Source organism: Pelodiscus sinensis, chromosome 1 (assembly GCF_049634645.1).
Source record: "Pelodiscus sinensis isolate JC-2024 chromosome 1, ASM4963464v1, whole genome shotgun sequence".
In the NCBI taxonomy this organism is placed as follows: Eukaryota; Metazoa; Chordata; order Testudines; family Trionychidae; genus Pelodiscus; species Pelodiscus sinensis.
The window spans coordinates 8590998-8609072 of NC_134711.1; the positions used below are offsets into that span (position 1 = coordinate 8590998).

The window sequence follows — 18075 nt, forward strand, 5'->3', positions numbered from 1 at the left end:
ACAGAACCATAGGATGTGTTCCGCACCCATCCTTTTGAACAGCCTCTCAGAGGAAACTCTTCAGTGTGCAAGACATCCCTCTCCCCACCCCCCAGAGTGCACTCTTCCTTCAGGGTAGTTCACGCTGCTTCACAGCCTCCTGGATTAAGATGCTGGCCTTCAGCACCTAAGCTCTGCTCAGCAAGTCCAGCTGAAGTAGACTCCTGGTAGGAGTAGGATTTATTAGTCAAGTGGTCGGCAGCATTGGAAGTCCTTAGGTGAGCCCCGAGAAATGAAGGTGAGCCCTGAGAAATGAAGGTTAAAGTGTAGTCCTTTCTGGTCAAGCCACGACTCACCAGCAAGAGTGAAGAACAGATGAGCTGTTCAGGATCTGACTCTGACTTCCTTTGCCCATTTCAGGCAAGAGAGCCCTGAGCTTCTTCCAGAAGCTGCCTCCTTTGTCCCCTATTGGCCACGCCTGTCCTTGGTTCTCCAATAAGGACCATGCTGTGTTCACAGCCCCTCCTCTTTTCCTGGCCCTAGCTTGCTGCTAGTGAGGTTCAGTGATTCATATCTTGAGCTCCCATTTTTTGTCTGGGCCGGTTGTTGATCTGGGCTGGCTTCAGCTAATTGATTGTCCCACCTATGTCATAAGCAGTGACTCCCTGGTTTAGTGTTGGCCTTTATTTCTTTCGTGAAAATAAGCTTTCCCTGCTAAGCTGTTACCTGGCACTATTCCAACCTCCAGTCTTATCTCTAAGATATATACCACTATTCTGAGAGCAAACATAACTCTTTTTTTTTCCCAGCACTCAGAAGCAAACCAAGGTAGGGGGGAAACTGAGGCGCACACATGCCTCATAACATATTATAAAATTTTCCCACTTTCTTACTTAATAAGAAGGGGCAGGGTTTTTTTCCCCAAAAGTGCTTAAGTGACCATTTAAAAATTACCTTGAAGCCTAAATCTCCGTGAAAGTCAAAGGGACTTAAGCGCCTAAGTCACTTTGTTGCTTTTTGAAAACTTAACTCAAGGTCTCCTATTAAACAGATGCACAAGAAAAGAATAACCAAGCCTCACTATGCACTTTTTTCCTAGCTGAGGTTGAATTATTGATGGCATGCAACTTCCTTCTTGAGAAGCTGTCTGCCCCACCTGCTCCTATGTCATAAGCAGTGACACCCCTACCCCCAGCTTTAGGGTTGGCCTTCAGCAGGGAAAGCGTATTTTCATAATAGAAATAAACTATTATCTGGCACTGTTCCAACCTCCAGTCTTATCTCCAGCTTATACACCACGTCATTTCCAAGTCATTGTACAGTACCTCAGATGCCGTTGGCTGAATGCCCTTTGTCCCTAGATGACGAGGTTTTATGGTCCCAGTTTGTCTTGGATCAGTGTCTGTCATCACCACATGTGGGACTGATTCCTCTCTCACTTTTCCATAGAATTCCTTTAATGGTACCAGCTGCATACAGAGCTTTGAGTTCTATTCAGACAGATAAGGGAGCACTATCCTAACTCTTGATTTGGTTATTTCCCTTCTTGTCTCTATAGACAGCTTACACCTCACATGCTTCAAGAACATCAAAGTAGTTCATACATGAACAGGTGATTGGAGATAAAATTGGCACCGAAGGTGTATCTAGGTTTTTGCTTCACTGGACCTTACAAATTAACAGTGTGTTAGTGCTCAGATGCAGGGAAGGAAAATAAATTATAATTACACAAGATCCCCATACCGCAAACACTTCTGGACACACTTACTTTACTCGCACGAGTGTGGCATTGGGTTCCATGTTAATGCAGAGTGTTACTGACACATGTAAGCAATTGTGAGAGGCAATACTAAAACTTGGTGCTGCAAAATCAAGACCTTAGAGTACATGTTGAATATCATTGTGCCCTTTCAGCATGTCATCCAAGGATCTCAAAGCAATTCACAAATGCTAACTAATGAGGCTTATGGGAGGAAGTAAAAACATTATTACCTCCATTATCCAGATGGGGAAACTGAGGCCCAGAACATTTAAATTATGTATAATTCAGTAGCTATTCATGGCCCAGGACCCCCGTCTGCTATGTGCTGCACATCTATCTTGCCTAAGGTCACTTGCTTTCCATTTTCCCATCAAACCATGGAGTTCTCAGTGGCTCTCCTTTCAGCCTTTGGATAATGTATTTTTTCGCTTGGTGTGTTCAGCTGTATCATTGGGGAGCTCTGACTGTCCCTGGACTGACTTCTCTCTTCTTGACACCAAAATATTTAGGCTAAATCACTGAGAAATACTTTAGCTAGATAACCTTTGATTCTGAATGGAAATGGTGACCCAAGATGTGCTCTGCAGCCATGTGTTTACCTATCTTACACTTTTCATTTGATTCTTATTCTACTTGCTAACTGTAAGCGGCTCAGTCAGTGACTCTTGGAATAATTTTGACACCTGATAGCAGAACAACCTGTTTGTTCCGAGACCTATTGTGTTTGCCTTGCCCATTGACTGACTGACTTAAAGCTTTTGTCTGTACAGAAAGCGTTCTGATGACTCATTGGTTTGCTTTCTGTATTTATTGCTGCAGGAAGTTAAATTGTCCAGCCCGGATTATAGAGACTGTAACTCAACTGATGCCATGGAAGACTTTATGAAGAGAATCAATTGTTACCAGGCCAGTTACCAGCCGCTTGACCCAGATAACTATGACAAGTAAGGAGTTGCGCTGAGTTTTGAAATGGCTTGGCTTGGAGGGGTTTTGTCTTGGAAGAAAAGGGCAATGAAGTATAGATCTGTATTTGTTTCTATTTGATTAAGTGAATTTATTACAATAAAGGAATACTGCGCTCCAATCTCTCATATTAAACTCTACCCTCTTCCGGAGGACTGAGAGGGTGCATCTAGACTGCAAAGCTATTTGGGGATACCTAAGGTATCCCCAAATAGCTACCCCGTGTCCAAGGAATGCGTCCACTATTTCAAAATAACTTTCAAAATAACAGACATGCTATTTCAGCATCCCTATAAACCTTGTTCCACGAGGAATAAGGGATTGTCTTGAAATAGTGCTTTATTTTGAAATTTGGTGCCGTGTAGATGCGCCAAATTTCAAAATACGTATTGCAAATTGCGTATCTTATCTTATTTCTATTTTAGAATACAGTCTAGACGTACCCAGAGAGTCTGTACTTCTTGCATGTGATTTCTGGGCTGACCAGAAGCAGGATTTGCTGACTTCCTGAGTCTTTCCATCTGGTTTCCAGACCCAAAAGCTTTGGAGGAGCAGCTGAGCTTTGGGTGCTTCTCTGAATCTTTTGACATTGTTCCACCAAAGCTGTGTAACGTTGTGCCTTCTGGGTGGAAGCTGTCCCTTACCATGATAAACTCTCCAGCCAGAGCAGGTACACAGGTAGCCTTGGCCAGCCAAAGTGACTCTGGATAGATTTAGTTCTGGTTTGCAGTGCTGGAGTATTTATCTCTTCTATGTCTCCATTTGCAAACACTTGTTTTTAACATAAGTGACTCCTGTACTCTCTGACTTTCCCTGTGCCTTCAGCGTTTTGGGGGTAATCGATCATTCAATGTGCTGTCAATCCCAGCTGTCCCAAGGTGCAAAAGCCACATGGGGGGGGGGGGGGGGGGGCGAGGGTTGCTCCCTTACCCTAGATCTCTCAAACAATGCAATGGAGGCTTAAGCTAGCTACCAGCGATGGGCCTGGAGTCAGAAAAATCTTACTTAATCTTTTTTTTTAATGCAACAAAGAAAACGGAGATTACCTAGCCAGTCTCAATGTAACAGTGATTTCAAAGGGAGTCCATAGAGCGACCATGAAATAAACCCTGCAGCAAATCCTTTTAACATGGGGATTATATCCCTTGACAGTCTAGTCTCAAGAGCTGCCTTCCTTCCGTCATTGCTCCTTGCCTTGGTTTCTGCAGGGATTTGTCTCTGATCAAAGTGATTGATGTTGGCCGGAGGTTCCTGGTGAACAGGGTCCAGGATCACATCCAGAGCAGGATTGTCTATTACCTAATGAACATCCATGTCCAGCCACGCACCATTTATCTGTGTCGGCACGGAGAGAGTGACTTCAACCTCAAAGGGAAGATTGGAGGCGACTCGGGACTCTCGAACAGGGGCAAGAAGGTAGGGGAGCAATCCCCCTCTTATATTCGGGAAGGTGGGAGCAAGCGCTGTGTAATGTGCCGTTTGAGACGAGGCGTTTCCGATGCCACCTTTGTACTTAGTATCGGGCTGGATGCCTCTTCTGAAATGCTGCCAATTCAGTGCTGGCACCTAAAAGTGCTCCTCTGAAATCCGGGGTTAAGCAGGACCATCTAGACACCAACTGTAGTAAGATGAGGGCCTAAAACGTTACCAGACTGACACCACCAACCTCCTTTTATCTCCTTTAGTTTGCCAACTCATTGAACAAATTTGTGGAGGAGCAGAACCTGAAGGACCTCAAAGTCTGGACCAGCCAACTCAAGAGAACAATCCAAACAGCAGAAGCTCTCAAGCTGCCCTATGAGCAGTGGAAAGCGCTCAACGAAATTGATGCAGTAAGCATCTTCCCTGGATTACCAATTGCCAACAGTCAATCTGGGGGAGAGTGGAGAGGGCGCATTGGCCTTCTGTCTCTGCCCAAATGTCACCGTGGAGGCAAGGTTTGGCCACTCCAATCTGTTGTGACTTGGCTAGTTTGCCTGATTTTATCCAGGAGAGGCCTGGAGCTGTAATAGCTGGGGTGGGAAGAGGAAGGCCAGGGCTGAATTGGGGAAGCTGACTCCGTACCTAGCTCTGACAGTCATTGCTGATGTTGAGCTTTCACAAGCAGGGACGTCGAACCTCTCCAGAGACGTAAAGAGGCGATACTGTTTCCCGGCCTGGTTTTGTGAGCATATGTGGTACTGCCGTGACACTCGTTAATAGGTTTTGAGACGACAAGCTGGCTTAAAATTGCTGTCACCCACTACATGCCATGGCTGAAGTCTTAGGGGGCCAAGTGCAGTTTATTCCGTGTGCAGAAGGGTTTGCCGTATGGTTGCCTGGTACTTGCATTGATTGGCATCTGTCTGCTGCGCTTTAAATAACCTTGAGCGGGGTATCTTGTTCTTGCAGGGTGTATGCGAGGAGATGACTTACGAAGAGATCAAGGAGCAGCATCCAGAAGAATTTGCTTTACGCGATCAGGACAAGTACTATTACCGCTACCCTTCTGGAGAGGTATGTCTGCAGGGAAACTCTGGGATGTGACTGGTCTGAAATGCCACATATGTGCCTGTCCATATGTCCTTCCGCATTACATCCATCCTAAAAGGCAGGAGAGAGATGAGTCAGTCTAGGGTCTCTGAGTACCTCAAGCTAAATTGGTACCTAGATGTGAGTGCCAACCCCTTCTGGACTCTTGTCAAATTATTATGGGCCAGTTCTGACACCTTTGTCAAATTGATGGATGGTCCCATTGATTTCACCAAGACTGTTTGAGGCATAACGTGCTGCTTAATCTCAGTAAAGGTATCTGAATCTGGCCTTGGATTTAATGTAAAACAGCCTCTTTCATCTCAAAGGAGTTCTTTCCTCCTCTGCCCTCAGGCATCTATCTAGGGCTGATGGTAACATCTCTCCAGGGCTTCCTGCTGGCTTGAGGAGCGAGCTGATGTCATATTGTTAGGAGGGATGAAATAATGTGCTCCTTGAAAATAGAGGCATGTGAATTTCATAGTTAAGGCATATTCCAAATGGGTGTGGAATAGTGATGGGCCTAATATTGATGGTAGGGCTCAAATCCCCACCAGCTACTGCTCTTGTTTCTGCACAGAGGTGTTTCTGCACTCCAGGTCTCTGGAGTTTACGGCTCTTGTAGAAAAACAAGCTTCCGAAATCCATATCCTCTCAAACTCCAAGGAGCTGCTTAAACCTTGTGGATTTTAGATACAAAGTAGAATTCTGTCTCGTTTTTAGGGGGTCTTTCTCCTCCTACTAACCAAACAGAGACGTGACCTTGTATTTAGTGTTCTGCCACAAGATGTGGCCTGTTCATTTTAGAGGCCAGCTGAAATTCCTTTGAAGGGATTAATAATAGGACCTTTTCCTAAGAATTCACCAATTCAAATCCATGTTACCAGTGACTAAAAGTCAATTCCAAGTGAATGGTTGGCCCCCTTGCTGGCAGTCTCTGCAGGGAAGCCAAGGACTAGATGTTCCACTGAGATGTTCCAAAACCCCCTCCTGATTCATAAGGGGGTGGTCTGTATCATTCAAACAGCTTAGCAGCATGTGGGATCTCACACTGCCTCTGCCTCCTGTGTTCTGACTAAAGACCTCAACCTGTAAGGCTGATTGAATTGGAAGCTGTCACCAGTACTAAATTCATTTTTGAGGGAGAGATGTCCATGGTTCAGAAGAGGAGGGGCACGAACACCAGGCAAACTTGCTGGCTCTGTGGTGGATCTCAGATGGTGGCGGTGAATCTTCTGTGCAGTAGGAGAGGAGGGTTGTGAATACGTCCAGTGTAGAAGAGCCCAGTAGGAGAAGGCAATGCCTCTTATTACAGACCCCATGTAATGCATCTTTCAAGAGTATTCCTGCTGCAGTGTCCTACAAGTCATGGGTACAGCTCCAAACTCCAGGAACTTTTTGCGGGTTTCACTTGGTATAAAGCATAAACTCTGTAGATGGACCAAAATGGTGACTCCTTTTAAGTCGGTGAATTTATCTCTAGCTCTGTTTGTTTTGCAGTCCTACCAAGATCTGGTGCAGCGCCTGGAGCCAGTCATCATGGAGCTGGAGAGGCAGGAGAACGTCCTTGTGATCTGTCACCAGGCTGTGATGCGATGCCTCCTGGCTTATTTCCTAGACAAGAGCGCGGGTATGTGTCACTAGGCTGTCTCAGCAGGTTGCAACTAGGTCCCCTGCGATTTCTGACCGTCCTACACTGGGATTCAAGGGTGGGTGGATCGTGAAGTGGCCGGGTCACTGAGAGGGCAGGTCCTCCATCTGCTGCTGGTCCTCGCTCCAGCCTTTGGGCTATTGCAGTGTTATTCTTCTGAATATCTGTAGGACCTTTGGCATCTCCAAGTGACCACCTGGGCTAGCCTGAGGAGCTGGCTGTCAGTCTCTGTCTGATCCTACTGCTGATCTAAAAGATGGGAACTGTTGTCATTGCAGCTAGCCAGGGATATTGGGCCAGATGTAGAGTTGGGGTTTGGGTGGCGCCTTGTTTTGCCTGGGCTTCAGAAACCATGTACCTACGGGGAGGGTAGCTCCCACCAGCCTCTGGAGTTGAGTCTGTCCGTCCTCATGCAAACACACATGCAGAATGGACTCTTCCGCCTGTGCTGTCGCTAACCCTCCTTGTTTGCTGTTCCTGCAGCTGAAATGCCCTACCTGAAATGCCCCCTGCATACGGTGCTGAAGCTGACCCCTGTGGCCTATGGTAAGTAGAAGATTTTTCTGTGCCAGGGTGGCTAGTGGGTTTGGGGGATGTGTTTGCTGGTTAGTTACACCTGAGTTCAGGAGAGATTGTAGGCTCTCTTGGGAGGACAAGTGCACTCTCTAGGATGTTTGTGTGCTCGCTGCCTAGCGTGGTGGGTCCCTGCGGTAAGGCCTTTGGGATGGACCATAAAGCAACAAGGAACTGTAAATTGCTGACAGCTTCTCTGTTGATTTGCTCCTCCGTGCAGGCTGCCGAGTGGAATCCATCTGTCTGAACGTTGAGGCAGTGAACACCCACAGAGACCAGACAGAGGTGAGTGGCGTTTTGTTTCAGATCTTTCAGTCCATCTCTCTTCTTCCTTCTAACATTAGCTGGCAGCAAGGATGTCATGTAGGGCTGGGGTCAGGGAATTGGCTGGGCCCCATGACGAGTCATTTGAGAACTGGCTCTGGGAGTTGCAGGCAGATTAAGAGGCTTCCAAAATTAAAGTTTCTGACTGACTACTCCACCTGCCTCCAGGCATTTCCCCTAGATTCTAGCAGCCTGATCCCAAGCCCACTGAAGTAAATGGACAAACTGTCATTGGACTTTGGATCCGGCCTCCTGAAAGCCAATGAGCTAGAAGCAGGAGGAGGGTAGGAATGATTTCTGCAGTGCCGTAGTTAGGGACAGATCCATCAGGCCCAGGGCCTCGTTAAGCAGAAGGGAGAGAGTGGGTTGTGTGCCAGCAGAGGGAGGAAAAACATCAATCTCCTGTCGGGAGCAAGATTGATGCAGTGTCACTGCATAGTTTACAAGCCCACGGCATCAGCAGGTTTAAGCCCAGCCAGCACTTGAATGGGAGGCTCCAAGGAATGTGTCGGTGTTATGGGCAGTGGAGCTGGTGATTTCGGAGACAGCTCTGTGGTAGCCCTGAAGGCATGCTCCGACATGGTGCTGATGGAGCCCATTAAATTGTCCCTTTTTTCGGGTGGCTCTTTCTTCACTTCCTGTCCTACTCTGCACGTAGTGCGGCCAGAAGACTGCCTGCCATGCTTAGAGGTGGCTGGGTAGCTGGCAACAGGTGAAGCAGTTCAGATCAGGAGCCTTTGTCAGCTGCTGCATTGTAGCAATGGTTTCTGCAGCAATAACCAGATTAGGCTGTGGCGACCAAATCAGTCTGGACCAGTGCAAAATGCTCCAGTGATTCTGCTAAGTTGCTGCCTGGGTAGCTGTCACTCCCTTTCATTTCACACTGGCCTTGTGGGCAGTTCCAGGAAGCAGAACTTCCCATAGCATGAGCCCTTTGCAATGAAACTTCACTGACTGCTCTGTCTAATTGCTGAATCGCTCTCCCTCGCTGGGCTAGCTGCCTCCTGTGCTTCTTGCTTTTGTGCTCCCCTCTTGCCTGTTTCCTTGGGTCAGAGGAAAAGATCTTGAGAAGGTGAGAGAAGAGCCTTCCTGTTTCTTATCAACTATCCCTGCAAGTCATGGCCTTTTTTCTGTGGGAGTAGAACCAGAAGGGTTGAAGTCTCAACTCGGAGCGTAGGGTTTTTCCCTTGGAAAGTGTCTCCAACATAAAGATCGGGAGCTTGCACTTGACGATCAGGGGCATCAGACATGCACCACGAAAGGAGAATGTTTTTTCAGGGGGAGAAACAGGAGAATTTAAAATGGCTTTTTTATTTCATAACTTTCGCCTTCTTCCTTTTTGTCTTTGTCTTGCTCTAATTTAGGAAGCAAAGAAGGGACCTAACCCGCTCATGAGACGTAATAGCGTTACCCCTCTAGCAAGCCCAGAACCCACCAAAAAACCTCGCATCAACAGCTTTGACGAGCATGTGGCTTCTTCTGCTGCTGCCCTGCCAGTCTGTATGCCCCAAGAGGTGCCCTCGCAGCTGCCTGGACAAGTCAGTTGAATTCTTCTTGTCTTTATTGATGTTCTCTTCTTGTTGCTTATTAATCTAGGGAACAGTCTTTGATTATTTTAATTATGCTGCTGTCTCTGAGCTAAATGTAAATAGTTTACCGCCAATGCATTCCCTTCTATTAAAAGCACCTAAATTAACTAGCTGTTCCATCTCTTGCTTATTGAGACCCTTGGAAGCCCAGGAAAATCCAAATCCAGACTGAACCGAGCCACTGTTGTGTGGCTGAAATTTACAGTTTCTCTCTAGCCTTGTTCTATTGTCTCTGAACTTAGCTACTGCACAAGTTTCTAAATAGAGCAAACGAGCACCATGCACCTTTCTCACTCCAGATCATTTGTTGCTATCTGCACTTCTACCCCTCTGGAATCTGGCTGTCCCTCATTAGATTGGGGTTTAACTCCAAATGTCGCAATAAGGGAATTTATTCTTGCAGTTATCTTAATGATCGCTTAGGAGCCAAGATTCCTTCCAGCCCTGCTTCCCTTCCCATTGCGATACCAAAACCCCAACCTAGCTAGGGGTGAGGGTGCTAGACTAGAACCTGTGTTGCCTTTTTGAAGAGCAGCTCTAATGTCCAGCTGTCATGGAGATGATAAACTGGCTCTGACTATAATGGCCACAAGTAGATTTGCAGACTGGCAGGAACCATCCCATGGAGACTCCTGGACTTTCTTGATCTACCCTTTAGAGAGGGAGGGAGCTTCTCCAGGGACACTGCTTAGTGCTTCTTTCTCCTGCCCATTCTGATATTTAATACGGTAGTGAAACTCCTTCCACCCAGTCTGTTCCCTGCTCGTTAAAAGCTTCGGGGTTCTGGCTAGACCTCCCCTTAAGTGACCATGGAGGGGTCAGGCTTCAGAAGCCACCTCAGTTATAGATTAACTCTGCCCCCAATAGGGCTAATGAGCCTGCTGCATGATCTGTCTGTTCTTCTTGTGCCCTGAAGTCCATGTTAATTCCTTCTTGCCCTCTCCACTGCCAGTCCCAAAAGCAGCCTTCGGAAAGAGGGTGTTGCTCTGGGATGAACTGCTGGAGGCTCTGGCTGGTGGCTGCTTTGCATTAACATCTGGTTATCAATTAGCACAAATAGGGATGGTTAAGGATAGCTGGGTTTTGGGGTCCCTCATGTTAGCACTTCTTCCAGTCAACCCTCTGCCCACATTCAGTCTGGAATTGCTCTTTGGGTGGTTGCCTCTTGCTGATTTCAATTGACTCCCTTCCTTGTGTGCGCTCTGTGACTGACGCTTCTCTTTCCATTCTCTGTCTCCTTGCAGCCTTTACTAGGGAAGGCGTGTCTGTAAGTATCTTCTTGTGCGTGTTCCCTTTCTGTGTCTCCCGCCGTCCAGCTGACTGGCTTGTTTTGTTAGTGCTGCTGTGAAACTAGACCGAGTTCTGGATTTGAGTTCTGTGGCTCCCGTCTCCTTCCCAAGTGGGGGAATTCATGCATCTTTGTAGGGGGAAGATATGGGGGGCATCAAACACTGAAGTGCCCTGGATCTCCCCAGTGCTACTGCTCTCTCCAGTCCCTCTTCAGTTGGGAAGGAATCCGTAGCATGTCCCCACCTTCTAGTCTCCCTGCCTGCTCCCTTTCCCGCTATTTGGTCAAGGACTTTAGACTCTAAGGTTTCTCATCCATGCTGGTAGCCTCCAATCTGGTTTGTTCTTCCTTCGGGACTGGCTGCAGATTTGGCTTCCCATAGGCTATGACACTCCTACTTGTGTAGATGACTTAACAGCTGATAGTTTTGCAGTGTCCTCTGGTGCAGATATCAACCTCCACCTACCAACCCACGTCTAGTTCATGCTGCTCCCTGCTGGCCAGGGATGGCTCGTATTCTGAGCTCCTGGAGAGGCTTCCACACACACATTTTTTGCACCAGGTGAGCCTCCTAAGGAGAGTCCTGCTTCAGGTTGCTCCCCTTCTCCTGGAAGGATTTATCTCTAGCCTCCAGGGAGGCGGTTCAGACGTGCATTGAGACCTGCCAGGTCTCAGTATCTATCTTCCTGCAATACTGACAAGCAAGTCGGGATTCAAGGATTCTTGGGAATAGTGTATCCCTGATGGCTTGGGAATAGTAAGCAGGCGACACCTCCAGCTACGGCCAAGAATATGATTCTTGCCTCTATTGTATCTGAGCTCTGCATGAATACCCCTAATTCCGGCTGCTTTTATACTCCTCTACACTGCGTAGGCTTTTACAGATCAGTTGCAGAGTAACAGAATGTGAAAGGGAGTCTAGCTGGCACACAATGGGGTTCTGTAGTCTGCTAGGAGACAGGCACAGCATAATGGTGAGAAGTTCATCTTACACGCTGGATCAGCCTGAGTCATAGTCGATGTGCATCTCTGTCCTTGTTCATCTCAAGATGCCGCAGAGGCAGAACTCAGTAACGCTTGAACACCCTGACAAAGCTCATTAATTCTCACCTCCCTCCCATTTTGTGATCGTGTAGCTGGAATATCAGATCGAACAGCCTCTGTGGTGGTGGGCTAAGGAGTGGGTCATGTTAGCAAACTCAAACACGTTGTGCAATCCCTTGCCAGATTCTTGTTTGTGGGGTGCTCAGCTCTTGTATGTTCCAGGACCAATGCCGGCTTGTCTTGATTTGTGATTAATTTGTTTGGCGTGGCATGCACAGCTGCTTTTCTGTCTCCTTGCTGCTTGTCAGGATGATCCTTAATAGTGCCTGCGTTGTAATCAAAAGGCACTGGATGGCTTGATACCGACACTGAAAATGCCCCCTCCGAAGCAGAGACCCAAAACCTTTTGGGGACAACGTCTCCGTTTGCCTGGTCAAGCACTCCACCGAATCAGTCCACGCCCCCAACCGGTGCTTTCTAGCAGATGAACGCTTAGGGCAGACCAGACTCCAGGATGGCCGGGAGCTGGACTGGCTGGTGGCACCTTCCTGCTTAGCTCGTTTAAGGCAGAGACGAGGAGCCTAAGGCACAAGGGCCAAATTCAGAGGAGGTGTGTAACATGCGAATTCTCCCAGTCCCCTGACTAGGTTAACCCATCTTAGACTGACTTACATGTTTACCACCATACACCCTCCTCCCTTGATCCATCAAAGTGGCTTCCTTCTCAGCTAGAAGAGAAGGCAACTTGGACCAATCCTAGCCCGATTTGGGGATACACATTATGTGCCTATACTGTGTACGTGGGTGTAAATAGATCTAGGCTAGCATTGATGGCAGGTGCTCTGCTGATGTAAATGTGTCATAGCACCGTTGAAGTGAATGGAACTCCAATCGCTTACACCAGTGGAGGGTCTCAGAGTGTCTAACGTCCCATCCCAGTGCCGGGAGCCCCCATCCTCCTACAAATTGGAGATTTTGTTGTGAATGGGATTGTCTGCAAGAGAGTGAGTAACCTAGAAAGCAGGCAAAAAATCCGATCAGACAATAGCCTACTACCTTTATGGGGCAGGGACTATAGCAAGTGTCCAGCACTGTAGGCTCAAGGCACTGGGGGGAAGCAAGCGGGAAGGATGTCTGCTGCCTTTTTGACTATGACATTGCATGTGGCAGTGTGTGGGTGAGGTCTCTTTTATTATTTGTTCCTGAATGAACTTTTATTAAATCAAATTTAAAGTCTCTTCCCCTCCTCTCTTTCCCCTTCACTTTTCATGCTTAAAGAAGAACTGTGTATCACTTCCTTAAAGTTTTCTCTTTACTAATATTTCCAAGGTAAATGGCTCAGTGCATGCTCTGGCTTCCCTAACCTGACCCTGTCTCCTTGGATAGCAGTGAGATGATCTCAACTCACTTCTGCAACTCAGCCAGGACTGAGATTTCTGGTCCCATCCCCCTTTTCCCTTCCCTGGGATGGTGTGATTGGAAAACTTGCCAACTGCAACAAACCTGCCGATCCCACATTGAATGGGGGCTACTCAGTATTGTGACCACCGCAGAGGGAGTCGGTCCTGCACTGAGACTCGTGTGTGTTCAGCTGTTGAGCCCGGCATCCTTGTCTCCTCATGGGTGTGGATTAGAAAATGCTGCTCTAGGTGACCCTGGTGTTTGCTGGATGTCTGTCCGTCCTGGGGCAAGTGAGAAGGCTGGAGAGCTTAGCCCCCAGTGAGGCAGGTTGCAGAAAGCTGCGCTCTCTGGCTCATGTGAAGCAAGCCAGTGTGCCAGTCTCCTACAGCCATCAGGCAGGGTAGCCCTTAGACTAGGTCTGCTGAAATAAGAGTTGTGGTTCAGCTTTACTAGGGCAAAGTATTGAGGTTTCAAGTATGTGCTGGGAGGCTTGTGGAAAGGAAAAACCTAGGGGCCTGGGTGTCCCCTCTCTTGAGCCTTGTGTATTAGTGTATGCCTGGGCAAAGTGAGCTTATCTGGTGGCCTTTCACATCCCTGCTGCACTGATGTTGGTCACTCTTCAGTACAGAATCCAGGGCGTCATCCCTGCCCTGAGGCACTTACTGTTTAAGCGAGGAACCAGGAACACAAAGGGTAGAGGGTGACAGGCAGGAAGCATGCTGCTAAAAAATCTCCTCTGTTGCTTTTTGGTTTTGAATCACGGCTGTTCCCTCAGCAGGGATTGCCTGACTTGTCTCCTGTGTAGGTGCTTTTGCAGCGATCCTGCCCCTGGTCTGTGTTCACCTTCCTTTCCCCATGTCCCATCTGCATGTACAAGATGCCTCTGTTTCTTGCTGCTTGGTTTCCGAGTGGCAGAGTAAATCCAACCCTTGTTTTGCTTCTTTCTTTGCAAGAACATGAGCAGCTCCCAGAAGCAATCCTGATTTCTTCCGGGCCGTTGGTAGCCTGCAGGCAACGCCGACTCCATCCCATCATCATTTCTGAAGCTTGCTTGTATCGTACTCCTCCATTTGACTCGAGGTCGACCCTTGGCTGCTTCTACCCTAGCTGTTCATCTGCAGGCTGGACTGTATTGAGTCGGGGTGAGAGAGAGAGAAGAGTTCATTGACCTGGACAAAGTGGATTTAACAACAGATCCTGCAGCCATCTTGTTGTGTCCTCCTGGGTGTTCGATATTGCATAGCAAGCTGTAAAGTGCTTCTAGCGCACGGAGTTTCCTGGACTTTTGTTTTTGTTTCAAAGTGACGTGACCTTGCAGGAAATAGCTGGGACTTCCCCATCTCCTCTGGTTTGTGTATATATGTGGAGGAGGCAGGATTATCCGAGACATACAAAGGGGAGGGGTGTTTTGGGTTTTTTTTCCAACTCCTCCGTGCATCGGGCTGCTCTCCATATTGGTATCAGTGTTGGTCTGAGACATGCAGGCATCCTGTCACCTAACCACGGAGGCAGTCAGGTGACCTACGGAAGCAGTCAGGTGACCTCCCTGGCTTTTCAGGCAGAACCCTGCTGCTGGTTTCAATACGACGATTCTATTGCTCTGTAAATATCAAGGGAGCTGCAATGTGTATAAACTGCCTTTAGCCCAGACCTGAGATGCAGCAGCTTTGGGGATGGTGGGAGATGGTTTGAGCCACTTGCTGACCTGACGTGGCAGCAGGCCTTGGACTGAAGGGAAACCCCATGTTGTTTTGAGCGAGATGGGGGGAAGGGAGGACCACAGGAATCTGAGATTCAAGAGAAACCTGCTGTCTTTGATTACAAGGAAATCTAGTCTCCTCACCCTCCATTTTCCCCCCTGCGCAGGATTTACTGTTCTGCAATGGGTGGTTAGGCTAGGTGGGTTTGACTGACACAGCCTTCTTGGGATGCATCAAGGTCAGTCCATGAAGAGCAAATTTGTGTCAGCGAAAATCCATTATCTGAGGCATTTAAGCAATCGTTTCTTCTTTATAAATCGCTTGTTTTTGCACTTTATTTGTGGCAAGGGTGTGACTCCCCTCCCACCTCGCTCCAAAATCCTGCTTCTTCTAGATGAAGCCTAGATACCTGGAGGCTGAACTGCATGAGTGGAGAGATTAAGGGTGCTGAGCAGTGGGTAGTTACAGTATTAACAGTGGGGAGGGGAAAGGTGGGGATGTGAGGTACTAATTTATGGACTAGCTGTATGGACTGGCCAACTTCCAGTTCTGTGTGAGAATCTCTTCTTGACTGTCTGTTCTGTGCTTGGGTTTAAACCCGAGACTAACCACTACTGTGTCATGTGTGCAGAAGTCTGTGTGTATGTATGTGTGCACTTGTATTATCCTTGTACAGCATTTCCTCCAGCCCAGCCTTGCTCTGGAAGTGGGGCAAGGCGGAGACAAATATTGAAGTAGCCTCTCGTTTTTCCTTGGCCTGCCAAGCGCTAGATCTTGGCTAGTCCACATTCGACCCCACCACACGCCCTCTCCGGTGCGCAAGCACGGAGCCAAAAATCAGAGTGGAGCTCAAGCAATACATTATCATCTTAAGGGTTTAAAGTGCAACTGAGTCGTATGCTGAAAGGATGCACCGTACAGTCCACTAACAAAGCGGGCGGAGGCTCTGAGCTGTCAGCATTGTGCTGGGGCTCCCTCTGCTCTTGTTCGTTTCATTCGTTCTTACTTCAGGGAACGGTTAGTAGGTGAGGTTCCTGCCAATGGGAACAGAAAGGCTCTGGTGGAATGTGGTTACTTTGCTCTGGGAAGGTGAACCGCAGTGCCTAGTGCTCTAGTCTTGCACAGTGTAAACGCTTTGTACATTTGTATGTTGTAGAGCAGCACCAGGGAGGGGGCCGGTAGCGGTGCACTCAGCCCGTATCTGACCATTGAAGATATTTTTATTGGTGACCTGCCAATGTGAGGTTTGTTTATAGACAGCTATTCTTGTACAGAAATGGAAGAAATTGTTTTTGAATAGCTGTGATAAAAGCAGAGTTGTGTTTTGCCTGTGTGTTTTTATGTCTGCTGTTTAGATTTAGGGAGACGAATTTTTAGAGAGAGTGACATATCTTTCGAACTGCTTCCCGAGGAGTTTAACTTTCTCCCCCTGCTACGGAAAGATAACACAGCATATGTAAACATTAGGGCCCGTGATCCATTTGACACGCACCTAAACTTCAAAACAAATTTTATCTTCTGTTCTGAAACTGGTGGAATATCACTTCAAGCCAGTCCCCAGGTACAAAGGGGTGGTGGCTTGGAGGAGGCATGGAAAGGGGCTTCTTGGGATTGGTTCTCTGTCATCATGTTCCCCTGGAGAGCTGACATCAACCCTCCTGTGTCTGCAAACAGCAACTATTGGGCATGGGCTGTGCCATTGTAATGCAGCGTGGGTGGGCAAAAGGGGCAAACTGAACCACACCAATGACTTTTCATTTGGTTTTTTTTTTGTGATACTTGAATTTATTTTTTTATAATTTTGATAGCAGAGTGCTGTTTATTTATTTAATATATCCTGCCGAGCTTGGAGAGAAGGGTAGGGCTTTGGGGGTCTGTTTTGTTCTGACTTGTGATATGTTGCTTGTATTCTGTATATATGAGTCTGGAATAATTGCCTGAGATGAAAGCTGTGCCAGCTTAAGAACAGGGTATGCCTTTCAGAAATTTGTATATTTTGCAGTTGCTGGACCAATAAAATACCTTGTTGAAATATACACGGGGCCTGGTCGTCGTCGTCTTTGGTTTTCCTCCTGGGCCTAACCTGATGACAAGCACTCCTTCAGTACAGATAGGCTATGTCTACCCTACAAGGTTTTTGCGCAAAAACCAGTGGAGCATGCACACCTCAAGTGCATTTTTGTGCAAGAAATTCAACAGAACAGAAGGCTTTTGCTGGTAGTTATTCCTCTCCCCACAAGGAATGATTCCTTTTTGTGCTATAGCTCTTGCACAGAAAGGCAGGTGTGGATGCACCGGCGGGGTTTTTGCGCAAGAAACCCCTATTGGAAAAAGCACAGGTGCTCTGATGGCTATTCTGTGGATGAAATCAGAGCTTTCTTGCGCAAGAGTGTCCATGCAGTGTGGACGCTCTCTTGCGCAGAAGCCCATTGCTTTTGCTATGCGCTTTGAGGTCTGGATGCACTTTAGCACAAGAAGCTTTTGCTCAAGAACTCTTCCGCAAAAGGCTTCTTGCGCAAAAACCCTGCCGTGTAGACTAAGCTGTAATGTTTGACTCCCTGTGCATGGATCGATCATCTCTATGCCTTACAAAGTATGGCCGTATTTTTTTATTTTTTTTCTTCAGAGAGCTGCACGATGGGTGACCCATACAATGCCCCATTGCAGTTAGCAAGTTGTACACTGGCACACCAGCGTGATTAAGAACACAACAGCTGCCATACAGGGTCAGACCAAAGGTCCATCTAACCCAGAGTCCTATCTTCAAACAGTGGCAAGTGTCAGGTGCTTTAGAGGAATTGAGCAGAACTGGGAATCATCAAGTGATCTCTCTCCTGTCATCCATTCCCAGTATTTCTATCTAACTTTTTTTAACCCTGTTAAAGTCCTGGTTTTCACTGCCTCCTCTGGCCAGTTCCACAGGCTGCCTGTGTGCTGAGGGAAGAAATACTTCCTTTTGTGTTAAACCTGCTACCTGTTCATTTCATGTGGTGACCCTCAGTTCTGACTGTCACTGAGGATATGCCTACTCAGCAAAGAAAAACCCGTAGCTGGCCCGTGCCAGCCTTAGGTGGCAGGGCTGTTTCATTGCTGTGTCGCTCTTTTGGGTGCGAGGGTCCCAGAGAATGGAACAGCCCTGCAACGTGCATGACTTATGAGCCCAAATAGGTGGCGTGGGCAAAGCACTTTGTTGTGTAGACAGGCTGACCCTGCCACTTCTGGGTTGGAGAGTGGCAGCAACTAGCCTGCGGCAAAATGGTGGAGGTAGCGGACACAGCCGGGGGCAAATC

The 18075-nt window shown here is 47.7% G+C and overlaps 1 protein-coding gene across 9 annotated transcripts in view; it reads left to right on the plus strand.

The window, feature by feature from the left end:
- The window catches only part of PFKFB3 (6-phosphofructo-2-kinase/fructose-2,6-biphosphatase 3), a 94633-nt gene extending 77812 nt beyond the window's left edge, over positions 1-16821 (plus strand). For 5 of the 9 annotated variants that reach the window (XM_075925983.1, XM_075925981.1, XM_075925982.1 and 2 more), the window contains exons 7-17: positions 2561-2685; positions 3913-4120; positions 4390-4536; positions 5096-5200; positions 6716-6845; positions 7350-7412; positions 7660-7724; positions 9128-9301; positions 10597-10619; positions 12029-12294; positions 14039-16821. In XM_075925983.1, coding sequence (XP_075782098.1) covers positions 2561-2685; positions 3913-4120; positions 4390-4536; positions 5096-5200; positions 6716-6845; positions 7350-7412; positions 7660-7724; positions 9128-9301; positions 10597-10619; positions 12029-12044 — 1056 coding nt within the window. In that variant the 3' untranslated portion in view covers positions 12045-12294; positions 14039-16821. The remainder of the gene's footprint in view (positions 1-2560; positions 2686-3912; positions 4121-4389; positions 4537-5095; positions 5201-6715; positions 6846-7349; positions 7413-7659; positions 7725-9127; positions 9302-10596; positions 10620-12028; positions 12295-14038) is intronic. The other 4 variants (XM_075925977.1, XM_075925979.1, XM_075925976.1 and 1 more) reach the window with 3 other exon arrangements.
- Positions 16822-18075: the final 1254 nt, after the last annotated feature.